Here is a 13145-nt window from a genome sequence, read left to right as displayed (position 1 = left end):
AGGCTTTGCTGGTACCTTCGTTTCTGCTGAGTTCGATGTCGGCAAATAACCCAATCTTGATGACCTGCCACAGCAGTCCCAGGACCAGGTAAGGCTTCCCCTCCTTTAAGTCCTCAGCCCCAATATTAACCACGTGGCAGCCGATGGCTGAGGCAGAGTTCAGAGCCAGGTTCAGATTCTCCTGAAGGAGAAAAAGTATGCAAGTTTTGGTTTTGACTTTGCAGATGCCAAATGATCGTTCTTGATCGGCAGCAGCAACGTTTTGCTTCTAGAAAGTTCATAGGTCTAGAGGCATTGTCTTCACTAGATTTTTAACATTGAAAAAAAGCAGGGAGTAACACCTGGATTTTACTGGAGTAAGATCCAGTAACCCAGACAGTGGGCTCAGGCAGTGCCTAGTCCATCAAGCCAGAGCCCTGAGTTGAAGGCTCATCCTGGTCAGGATGAAACTAACGAGTCTTCTTTTTCCATACTGCTCTGTGATGGAGCCTCCTCTCTCAGCATCTCCATCAGGCAGCAATGAAGGGGCACATTTGACGGCAGTCACTGTCTTGTGACTGGCTGTTGTCAATAACCCAGTTGTTAATGTAAATCAAGGTCATGAGAGAGAGTAACAATATCTTTTTGACATTCAGATTGGATATTGAAGGAATGAAAAAGATTCAAATGAAATTCCTAGAAAAGACAGAGCGGTTTTTACTAGGACAATTTACTGAGTATCTATAATATCTAGGGACCTTGAGTACACACACACATACCCAAACACACACACGCATATCCACATACAGATTATATGTTCTTATAACTAACAAGAATGTAGGTAAGGTAACTCATATACAGTTGGAATAGGGTCAGTGAAATGTGCAGTCCAGGGTCTTTCTACAGTTGACCCTTGAACAACACAGGTTTGAACTGCTGGATCCACTTCTATGTAGGTTTTTTTCAATAGTAAATACTACAGTACTACATGATCCACGGTTGGTTGACACCATGGATGCAGAACCGTGGTTATAGAGGAACCAAGTACAGGAAGGGAAGACTGTAAATTATATTTGGATTTTGGACTGAGCGGAGGGCTGACACACCCCCTTCCCCCCATGGTTCAGTGGTCAACTGTACTATTATTTTTGAGTCAAAGATGTACAGAACTTGTTTTTAGGATAAATTAAAAACAAAACATAGGCCACCAGTGAATTGGGAAGGGGACTGTCAGAAGAAAAACTGGGTTTTTACCCTAATGTAGAGCTCAAAATGACAAGTAAAAAATATCATGTCCACTTACGGCCAAGACTAAAATTTAACATCAAGATTAAGTATGACATTAAGTGCCTTCATGTACATTTAATCATAGTTCTTGCTTTGATCACGGCTTCCATTTTTTAAGAACACAGGGTTGCTTAAATCCAAACAGGACATAATATATTGCTCATGATTTAAGAAGTGAGATGTGGTTTCTGAGCAAGAAGATTACAATAATGTTAAAATGCTGGAACATAAGACAGAAATGCAGCTTACTTACTACCGGTCACTGTTCCAGTTAATCAACAAACTGAAGGCATAAAAGCAAGTTATATTTATCACATTGGTGTCTGTGGCCAATACCACTGTGAAGGCTGCTAGAGCACTTCCCGTTTTTTACCCCCTCACTTCTTAGAAAGGCTAATCTTTTCAGATAAAATATTGTGTAGTTGGCATCAGCTCCAAGATAAATTGCCAGGGAAAGTTTGAGTTAAATTTTAGCCAATGTGAATTTTATTCATACGTGGCCAGAACAAACAAAGTCTACCCCAACTACTAATACTCACTAACTTCCCTCATCCCCCCACTATATTAATACAAGACAAAATAGAAATGTGTCCCCCTCTCCCTACTAGTCATGACAGATCACCAGCCCAAAGCCTGGGCTTTGGAAATAATGTCTGAGCGCCTGAAAGAGGCTGGCTCAGCAGTCACGGCGACTCATTTCTTCAAAGCACAATCCTACATTAAGGTAACACAGGGAAGACACACCTGAATGGTGAAAGGGGTGAGTTTCTTTTTGTTGATTGTTCTTTCATCAATTGTGTCCGGCACTGATAGGTTGATCATTTTACTGAAAGAGAATTAAAGAAAGCAGGCTTCTAAATAAAAGAGCCCAGTGACACTGAATTTAAATTCTAGCAATGCCATAAGCAAAGAGGACAGCAACATCATTGGTGCTACCCAGTGTTCAGATACAAAATCAATTTTGCAGTTTCAACTAGATTCAAACTATCTGTGGGAAAGGTTAATTTTCCTTGAAGTCATACAATATTTTGAGGCAGGAAATAAGAATCCTACTTCATTCACTCACCTAAAAAGCTGGAAAATTATTCTGGTTCCCTTAGCACATTAGGAAATTCTGGGTGGATAGCCAAGGCAAATTCTCTATGAGTGCTTCACGATTATCTATACACTTTTGAGCTTATATAATGTCTAAATTTCTATTTGACAGCTGGTCAAACTCTATACCTTCAACTGATCATATAATAAAATGTTTTATATTCTCCTGTAGTCATTATAGTGTCAGTACTTCAGAAATGTCTCCCACTTAAGTATCTAATACATTGGTCAGACATCCAAAATAAGTAGCTATTATTTATGAAAAACTTATTTTACCCACTTAGCTTTGGTTTAACCTCCAATGGGTCATTAAAAATAAATTTCCTTAGGTCACTTCCATCTTATTTAGAGAAAGGAAGTTGGGAAAAAATCCAAAGGAACAACAACAAAATCAAAGAATAATAAACTTGAATGTGACTATTTCTTTTTTTAATAAGAGAAATCAACATTAACTTTTTTTCTAACAATTTTTAGGCATATAGATGCTTAAATAAAGATGTATTTCCACAACTTTGCTCTGTGTGTGTGTGTGTGTATATATATATATATATATATTTAAATAAAAGGCACTTTACTGCAATTAGACAAAACAAACCCCTAAATCATTATTTGAAAAATTTGAAACTCTAGTGAACTAGAAGCTCTGGGAAACAGTAGGAGAGAGGGGTGGCTTAAAAAAGTATAAGACATCCCTGCCCTTGAAAAGCTTAGAGTCAAATTACAGAGACAAAATATATGGATATGAAAATTTACATAACAGTCCAAAGCAGAACGTTATAATGGCTCCCAAAGTACTAAAAACAATATGTGCTTTAAGAATTCAGTGAAGGGAGAGATCAGTAGGAGTTGGAATAACCAGAAAATTTTACAGTGAATGGATTTGTGTAGGAGGAGAGGGTGGGGGAAGGACGTTCTTAAAAAGGAAAATAAAAGGCAAAGCCAGAGTTGCAAGTTGTAAGCAGAGCGTGTATGGGGAAGAGTGAGTATGGTTGATGAAGCAGCCAATCCTTCATACAACCCTTCACTCGTGCCCTGGGCTGGGTGCCTGAGTCATGGGGGTCTTGGGAGGTACAACTAGAAAGAGATTGAGGGAAGACCAGGGGGTGGTCTTAAAGAGTCAGGACCTAAAGAGTCAGGACCTGAACATGCAGGCTAGGTTTCTGATGTCTTTTTTCAGCCGTTGAACTTTTTAAAAATGAAATCTCATGGTGAGCTCTAATAAACAAAATACCAAAAGTGGAATTGCTCTGGTCAGAGCAGAGGGGTAGGAGGCTCAAAGTCTTCCCCACACATCTTTCCCTTCAATTCCCGAGCCCACCTGACATTGGGCCTTTCAAGCCTCCTCATTCATGCCACATCTTACAACCACAGAGAGGCTGCCAAAGCAAGAGCCACAGAGGCATTTTCAAAGGCACCATCCTGAACTGACCAACCGTGTTGAGAGGGCTCCCATGCATAGAATACATCCCTCCTTTTCCAGGCGCCTGCAGCATTTGTGCAACACTCAATAGTTCTTTTTTTTTTTTTTTACACAACATATATTTAGTTCATAATAGTAGTTCAACATAATTGTTCTTTTGCTTGAGGATTTGCATTGGATGCTTCAATTATCATGCTGCTATTATCATTCAAGTCTATGTATTCTCACAGCAGGCCATGCTCAGATGAAGCAAAATGGCGTATATTCTAAAAATAATTGATTTTGACCTTGTGTTACTGTATCTCTATGTTCATGTTTGTCTCTGTACTGTGCATCTCTCTCCTCCACCCAAGTGATGGTAGTTTTACATTTCTCATTATAAGCTGCTTTTGAAATCAGTTTGCTCTCCTGAACCTGCCACGTGAAAGTCTGGAAAAGCATTTCAGATCCAGCTGAGTACCAAAGGAAGTGAGCCTAAAGATAAACGCAGTGAATTGTTGGTATTCCAGAAAATTCTAGGGAAACCTTCGGAAGCCAAGAAGGTAGCATTATTTACCAAAGCACAATGCCATCTCCAACAGCACTGAAGAGATCATTGGTGTTTGGATTCATTGGGATGACATGCCGACAATCGGGGTCATTTTCCAGGGCTTTGTTTATCCAGTTGACAAAGGCATACTTCTCTTCCTCTGCAAGTAAATGATTAAAATGACTTATTTACAAAGTGAAAATCTGATACAAACAAAATTATACACATGGATCTTAGATTCTTGTGCCCGGGAGAGACATTGTGAGGCTAATCTTGTCCATTATCCTATCATCTCACATTTATTGACATTTAAAAATCTCAAATGACTTGGGAAATAGGCACAGAATCTCTGCTCACTCCAATCATAAAACATATATATAGCAAGCAGATTTAGAAGCTACATATATGCAAATGTATTATATTTAAAAGTAAATATATAGGGACTTCCCTGGTGGCACAGTGGTTAAGACTCTGCGCTCCCAATGCAGGGGGCCCAGGTTCGATACCTGGTCAGGGAACTAGATCCCACACACATGCCGCAACTAAGGAGCCCACCTGTGGCAACTAAGACCCGGCACAACCAAATAAATAAATATTAAAAAAATAAAGACATCTATTTAAAAAAAAAGAAGTAAATATATACATATCTGTATCTTATACATGTAAATATATATAAATAATTAAATGTTTATTTATATTTATATACAATTTAAATGTGAATGTGGTTTAATGTTTAGCTCTAGCTCTGCTGATTTAAATGTGGGATGATCACAGGCAATCTCTGCAATATCTCTGAGCTTCTTTATACAATTACGGGTAACCCCACTTTTTGAAACTGGCTGTATGCCACTTCACTTTTACAAAAGACCTACATTGGTACCTGCTTCCGTTAACCAAAAGAAATCCGAAGAGGATTTTTGCTTTTACGAGAAAAGGTTAAAAGTAAAAATAGCTCTCCGTGTTTGTTTTGCAGTGTTTGTTTTACAGAGGCGGTGGGCACCCCTAGCAGGGAGAGCGGCCTTGCCCAGCTCCTTCCCCGGGAACTACACACTCCACACCTCAGCATCAAGCGGCCATTGTTTTGAACTGTGTCTGTGAGCACCTGTCTCATCTCAACTTATTCTGTGCATTCCATTAGCAAGATATGTCCTAAGGTAGATGCTTCTTTGCTTTACGCCATTTCAGTTTATGAAAGGTTTCATAGGAACACTCTACTTTCAGGTAGCAGGGGAAAACTGTATAATGAAATTGCTATGAAATGAAATCATTTGTGATACGTTATTTCTTTCCTATCAGTAAAGCTGCCAGAAGTTGATTTAAGAAATGTTAATAAGCCTCAAGTTATGCCTTACAGCCCAGCACCGTGTTTCCCAAATTGCGTGTCACCAAAAAAAAAAGTCCCTCAGAAGAATCCTAAGTCACAAAAGTTTGGGAAACATCACACAGCATATTATTGTCTTGAAGATTCCTAATGCACTTTACATAGTAAAAGCTGTGAAATTTTCTTCGCAATTAAGAGTCGTACTTGGGCTTCCCTGGTGGCGCAGTGGTTGAGAGTCCGCCTGCCGATGCAGGGGACATGGGTTCGTGCCCCGGTCCGGGAAGATTCCACATGCCGTGGAGCGGCTGGGCCCGTGAGCCATGGCTGCTGAGCCTGCGCATCCGGAGCCTGTGCTCCGCAATGGGAGAGGCCACAGCAGTGACAGGCCCACTTACGCAAAAAAAAAAAAAAAAGGAATCGTACTTAACCATGAGCTGATCTTTAAGATCAACTAATGTTTTGAAGACCTCAGTTTGGGAATTATTGGATTACTGTACTGTTCTGGAGAAGTTTCCATGAAGGCTGCTGGATGGCAGCCTTCAGAATAAATATACAACTTTCCTTCAAATCAATGAAAACACAACTTTTTTGGGACCGCTCAGCAGGCATTTTGGAGCATGAATTTTGGAGGTAGAAGCTTGAGTAGCTCTTTTTGTCCAGAAGATTTACAAAGGATTCTTGGCAGCCTTTAATGTACTTTTTAAATGCTGATGCAATTATTTGGTATCGGACCCTACCTGGAGCCAGAACTGCTGGCCCACTTATACATAGGAAAATAGGCAGTAGTCAACAAACTCATGTTAACATCTGTCTTTCTTTGTACCCCTTAGGTTTGAATACTGAGTTTGGAATCTGTAACCCTAGAAGACATGGATCCTTCTGACATGGTTCTGTCTCCCTCCGCCCTCAGCTCATCCCAACACTCTCTCCACCTCAGCTTCCCCGCCCCACACTGGTACACCTACCTGAATAGGAGTGTTGGGTCCCAACACTAGATTGCTGTGAAGTGCCCCCGATCGCACAAATCCCTTCCTTCTTATTGATTGCTTTTCTAAAGGTCTTGGCAACATCTGTGCTTTTCAGGCCATGAAAAACCTGCAAAAACATAATTTATCTTTAGAAACCCAATCTGTCATTGAGAAAACCATAAAGGAGAGAATAAGCAATGTTGAAGCAAGAAGGGTGGGAATGTATTTCTGGACGTTTTCCAAATTCAACTCCCACATTTCAAATGCATCTCCTTGGATTCTGCGTCATACTCACCTTGATAAACTCATCAAAGCTTATCTTCCCATCCTGGTCCAGGTCACCTGTAGCCATCAGGTTTTCTGTAATTTCTCTCACTCTGTACCCAGGCAGAGGCAAGCAGGCAGCCTTGAACAAATCATTCAGCTCATTGCAGCTGATGTACCCATTGCCATCAGAATCTGTAAGGCAAACGGGGAGCTGAAGGTTTGGGGCGATTTGGGTCACAGCATGAAGAGAGGTGAGAGTAGGCTGGATTGGAGGGGAGCGGGCAGGAGAGGCAGTCATTCAGGGGTTGTGGCCTGACCCCATGCAAAGTCAGAATCTCACAAGAGGCCTGTTGCTATTGGATATGGGCATTAGCATCACTTCCAACATCCAAGAGTCATAATTTCAAAACAGAGGTTCTGAAAGCTGAATCTGAAGAGACTCTCATAGAAACAGATGGGAAAATAAATTACAGGTTTGGGGCTACAGAGTAAGAATAAGTATGGAATACTAGGAAAACAAAGGAAACCAAAGAAAGCAGACAAGCTATGAAAGATGAGACTTAGTTGGCCATTACCAGGAAAGGCTACAGGTGACAAAGGGCCCATTTTCCATGTTTAGATAGAGAAAGAAGTAATTTTCTTGAAGAACAGCTTTCAAAAATGTTTCCCAGCTCCTCTAACCAATACCACTGTATTCCTGTCCCTTCTGCTATTTTGCTCATGTTACCATTCACTGAATCTGTCCTAAAGCTACTAAAAAAGAAGAGAATTGTGTGAATTGAGGTATCAGGTTTACTTACCAACTTTGGCAAAAGCTTCTCTAAGCTCCATCATTTCTTCATCAGATACTGATCCTCTGGCCATTTTTTATTGCTTTAGGCAACAGATCTGCAGAGAGGGGACAACATAGGGAGTGGTTGATGTGTATCTTCTTAAAATACAACACTGAGAAGCAATTCTCATTTATTAAGTAAAGAAATATTCCTCTGCATCCATCATGACTTATAATTATCTTCCCAAAATGTAAGAAATAGCCTTTTTCTTAACCCTGAATGTGGTGGTCTCCAAAGATGGTCTGCACCAATTTCTCTCCTCCCTTTGACATCAGGAGATGCAGCTTATTTCCCTCTCATTGAATCTGGGCTGATCCTCCGACTGCTTTGACCATTTAGAAGGCTGGAGAAGCCATGTCTGGGGCTGGAATCTTCTGCTTCCTGCCTTTTGGAATGCTCCCTCCTTTTGGAATGCTCATCCTTGGGCTGTTCCCTCTTGGAACATAACTGCTGTGCTGTGAGATGTCTAAGCCACAGGAAGAAGCCACATGAAATATGAAAACTGGATGCTCTGGTTAACAGTCCCTGCTGTGCCCCCAGCCGACAGCCAGCATCAACTGCCAGCCAGTGGAGTGGGCCATTTTGGACATTCCAGCCCACTTGAGCCCCCAGATGAACACAGTCTCAGCCAAAATCACATGAAGCAGAACTGCCTAGAATTCTGATACCAACAGAACTGAGAGATGGTAAAATGATGGTTGTTCAAAATCACATTTTGGAGTAGTCTGAAACACAGAAATATACAACCAAAACACAACTTTTATATAAATGCCTTTTTAAGAGATATCTTCACGTTCATACTTCAAATGAATATATTTGGCCAAGCCAACAGATAAATTTTATAACTTCAAAGGGAGTTATCAAAGTTCTCTAAATATTTAAGAAAAGAGGAAGGGAATCTGACACGCTAATAATTCATATATGGGAATTTGAGGGACTTTTTAGGTGTTCTCAGAAAGGCTAGGGTTGGCTTTTAGAAACTTAATGCTAATGCTGGAGTATTTTCCCTTTCCCTGTGCCTTACTGCTGCCCTCTAGTGGGTAGAAAGAGAATGCAACAGAAAATGGATTATATTCTTGTCTCTAGCTAATTCACACGCCCATGTTTCAAAGAGGAGTTCCATTAAAGCTTATAGGATTTCCTGGTGGGGAAGGGATAAGTGGGGTGAGAGTGTGGGAGAAGGGGTACTTCTATGTATAATTATATTTGGGGCATTTTCATGAAATTACTGATTTTTAAAAATATTTAAAATTTGTGACTGGATGTTGTTTTAAATGGATTTCCTTTTCTATATTTGCACATCATTTTATAGTGCTGTACTTGTTCTCAGTGGCAACGCACAACCACACAAGAAAGGGAACAGTGTTAGCACTTAAACCTGTTGGCCAAAAATGCATTATGCTCAAGTTTGCAAATCCTCATCCATTATCCACCAACTCACTATCTTCTCACATACCATTTATCACATGTATCAGTAGTTTCAAACTTTTGTTTTCCTAAGCAACCCTCTGTGAATAGAAACCTTACACGTAAATAACAGCGAACAAATAAAAATAACTCTGGGGAGGGATAAATTAGGAGTTTGGGATTAACAGATACACACTACTATATATATAAAGTAGATAAACAACAAGGACCTATTGTATAGAACAGGGAACTATACTGAGTATCTTGTAATAACCTCTAATGGAAAAGAATCTGAAAAAGAATAGATATTTATATATGTATAACTGAATCACTTTGCTGTACATCTGAAACTAATACCACATTGTAAATCAACTGTACTTCAATTTTAAAAAAACCCAACTCTGAAAGCCTTTGGTTGAAAAAGACCCTGAAGATCACCTTACCTCCACTATCCCACCTCCTTGTCACCTATGCACGGTGGGAATTCCAGGGAGCATGATTTAAAAATCGTGGAACTACATATATTGTTATTATTTCAATTCCTTTAAAAATATCTTTTATTATCAATAAAGATTTATTGTATTATTATTTACCTTATATCTAAAAATGTACTGGTCCATTGGGTTCTCTGATGGAAGGCAGAAACTGTTGAGGGCTTAACTGAGTAAGGAGACACAGTCTCACACATCACAATAACCCTCAAGAGACAGCTCCTGGCTTTCTGACTTTCTTGCCTTCACTTCCTTTCCTTCCTTTTTTGTCTGTCTGTTTCTCTCTCTGTCTCTCTCCCTCCCCACCTTCCCTCCTCTCTTCTTTCCTTCCTTCTTTCCTTTGTTTTTTTTTGTTTGTTTGTTTCCTTTCTTTTTTTAAAATCAAGCCTTGTTCCAAAAACTATCTGAGCCCAGTGACAAAGATCTAACCAAACCTAAGAAGTAAACCAATAAAATCATGTGATCAGGGAGAAGAAGTAACTAGCTTAGGTGAAATAAGAGGACAGCAAGCAAGAGCTTGCATATTTCAAACACATGGTTAGGACTGAACGTTTTGCTAGAAGTACGCTGAAAATCTAGCTCTGAGTTCTCTAGATGCTCAGTGAAGAATGGACATATCAGTTACATAATTCACTCTATTTACATAAGGCAGATCACTTTTCTTAGGGCAGGAGAACTGAGGTCTGAGAGCAATATCTTCACCTAGGCCTGGAGAAGAGGACACTTGTGGGATGTAGCAAACACAAGTTTTATGTTGCTTATAATGTTGCTCAAGGAAGGCTGATGGCATAGGTACATGTAGCCCTACTTTATAGAGCAGGAACCAGAAGCTCAGAGAAGATTCATCTTTCAGATCACACAGCCAGGTAGAGGAGCAGCAAGATTCCAGTTCTCAAGTCTTTTCTCCTCTCCCATGCTGTCTATTTATGTTGCTTTGCATTTCGGTTAGACACTCATTCCGTCCACCCATTCATTCATTCATTCAGCAATTATTCATTAAGTATATAACATGCCTAGCCTATGGGAGATTAAAAAATCTATAATATGAAGTCTCTTTCCAGGTGTTCTAGCTTAGGAAGCTTTCGCTTTCATGTGTTAAGAAATCAAAGCTTGGGACTTCTCTGGTGGTGCAGTGGTTAAGAATCCGCCTGCCAAGGCAGGGCACAGGGGTTTGAGCCCTGGTCTGGGAAGATCCCACATACCACAGAGCAACTAAGCCCGTGCACCACAACTACGGAGCCTGCGCTCTAGAGCCCGTGAGCCACAACTACTGAGCCCACGTGCTGCAACTAGTGAAGCCGGCGCACCTAGAGCCTGTGCTCTGCAACAAGAGAAGGCACCATAATGAGAAGCACGCGCACCGCAACGAAGAGTAGCCCCCACTCGCTGCAACTGGAGAAAGCCCGTGTGCAGCAACGAAGACCCAATGCAACCAAAGATAAATAAATAAATTTATAAAAAAGAGAAATCAAGGCTTCTGTCGTAAGAAATCAGTATATAACTTTGTCTACTTTACTAAATTCTTGTGACTAATTGGCTTGACTCTTCTTTATACCCTCTACCAATACACCATGGATGCATTAAGAGAAGGCTCTCTCCCATCATATTTTAGCAAGGCCTTTGGTAAAGGCTTGCCTTTCTTATTTTGGGGGTGTCTTATTTCTTGGTTCACAGATGTTCACGGGATTATGAGACAAATTGATTCACTTACAAATATTTATGAACGCCCACTCAAGCTAGACGCTGCTCTTCATTTCAGGTGGGGCGTGCCTACACTGCCCTAGTTACCCTGAAAACATGAACCAATGTTAAAGGTCAAGAGAATGAATGGGGGCTTCCCTGGTGGCGCAGTGGTTGAGAGTCCGCCTGCCAATGCAGGGGACACGGGTTCGTGCCCCGGTCCGGGAAGATTCCACATGCTGTGGAGCGGCTGGGCCCAGTGAGCCATGGCCGCTGAGCCTGCGCGTCCGGAGCCTGTGCTCTGCAACGGGAGAGGCCACAACAGTGAGAGGCCCGCGTACCGCAAAAAAAAAAAAAAAAAAAAAAAGAGAATGAATGGGATCTCCAAATCTAAACTTGGCCTATCCTTTGACGTAAGAGTTTTAGATTTGAGAGCACTGTGAGACACTGGTGAGAAATATATGTAAAGGCAGGGAAGGAGACTGTATTTTAAGGATCAAGGGCAGGGCCAAGGAAGAAAGGAAAGAATTACAGTGTTGGGTAAGAAAAAAAATCTCAAGATCATGGTACAGTAAAAAAGCAGAGAAAATATTTTAGAATAAAAATTGCAGGGCCCATTCAAATAAAAGACCTAGGAAGGGAAAGTAGGGTTATTTTAAAACCATGTGATTTTTAAACCATGGCAGGTAGGACAAGGTGAAAAACCTTGAGCATCTGGTAAACCACATTTTTGTAAGAGATTTACATAAATGAGGAGGATCAACTAGGAGAAGCCAAATAGTGAGACAGCCTTCAAATTAAAAAAAATCCAAAACCCTCCAGTGATTTAACAGCTAAAGGAAAAGAGAATAGATTAAATTAATTTAAGAGGTGAATTGGAGAAGAAGCCTTCACCAGCCTAAATTACTCTGATACCATTTGTTGTTTGTCGTGCCCAAACACAAATAGATATGGAGAGAGAATCTCTTTTACCATTAGAGTGAGCTGTAAGTCCTGGAAGCACAACCCAACTTTTAGAGACAGAGCGAGCTAAGAAATAATTTAGTACAACTCCCTCATTTTATAAATAAAGAGATTTAAGTTCCAATGAGATGAAATGCTTTGTCTAGGTGCAAGTCCTCAAAGCACTGCCAGGCGAGAGTGTGTAAATGCAGAGCTGAAAAAGCAGAGCAGGAAAAGGATGGACTGACCATTAATAGGGCCATTAAGATCCAGAACTGAGAACAGACTCTTTAACTCATTAAACGGAATGTGCAAATGACAGCATTTTCAAAAGCAGAGAAGCAGGAAGAGGAGGTAACTGATGGAAAAACACGCAGATCAGACCATTTCTAAGAAGGACATGGCTGGGGCTAGAATCAAATATTAGGTACTTTACACAGTCTATTAATATATTTAACTGAAAAAAACACCCACTTTAATTCACGCATGTTTGATGGTTTGGGTTATAATATGACTAAGCTTCTTAAGGAGAATTGACAAGGGTTTGTTTGCAAATTAGTGGCACCATATTGGCAGCTGAATCTAGAGAGGTCACTGCAGTAATGGGATGGGCTGTGGCTTTTGGATGCTCCCATTTGGAGCTTCAAAGAAGTGGCTGAGGAAGGCATGTCCCTTTCAGGGCATGAATGAGCAGCTTCTTGGGCTCTGCTCTACTGCTCCTGCAGTAAGTGTGGCCCTTTTCAATGACTGCATCCTCTAACTATGACTTGCCAAGAACCATCTTAAGGTTTTTTGCAAGTTAGTGGTGAATTTTGGAACCCCATTTCTGAATCACTGCCCAAGTCATAAATCTAAGAAGACACATCTCAAATCATTCATCTAAGTCACGACTGGCTAGTTTCTCTGTAAGCACTTACATTTATTAA

The 13145-nt window shown here is 40.6% G+C and overlaps 1 protein-coding gene across 3 annotated transcripts in view; it reads right to left on the bottom strand.

Annotated features, from left to right (window-relative positions):
- The window catches only part of LCP1 (lymphocyte cytosolic protein 1), a 58603-nt gene that overhangs the window by 31255 nt on the left and 14203 nt on the right, over positions 1–13145 (bottom strand). For all 3 annotated transcript variants that reach the window (XM_081214420.1, XM_081214419.1, XM_081214418.1), the window contains 6 exons: positions 7667–7754; positions 6895–7058; positions 6597–6726; positions 4338–4470; positions 2011–2092; positions 16–181 (listed from right to left, as the gene is read on the bottom strand). In XM_081214420.1, coding sequence (XP_081070546.1) covers positions 16–181; positions 2011–2092; positions 4338–4470; positions 6597–6726; positions 6895–7058; positions 7667–7730 — 739 coding nt within the window. In that variant the 5' untranslated portion in view covers positions 7731–7754. The remainder of the gene's footprint in view (positions 1–15; positions 182–2010; positions 2093–4337; positions 4471–6596; positions 6727–6894; positions 7059–7666; positions 7755–13145) is intronic.

The sequence above is a fragment of the Mesoplodon bidens genome (genome assembly GCF_964165515.1).
Source record: "Mesoplodon bidens genome assembly, chromosome: 17".
NCBI lineage: Eukaryota > Metazoa > Chordata > Mammalia > Artiodactyla > Ziphiidae > Mesoplodon > Mesoplodon bidens.
The sequence above is the reverse complement of the archived record's forward strand: the minus strand, read 5'-3'. Positions and strand labels throughout refer to the sequence as shown.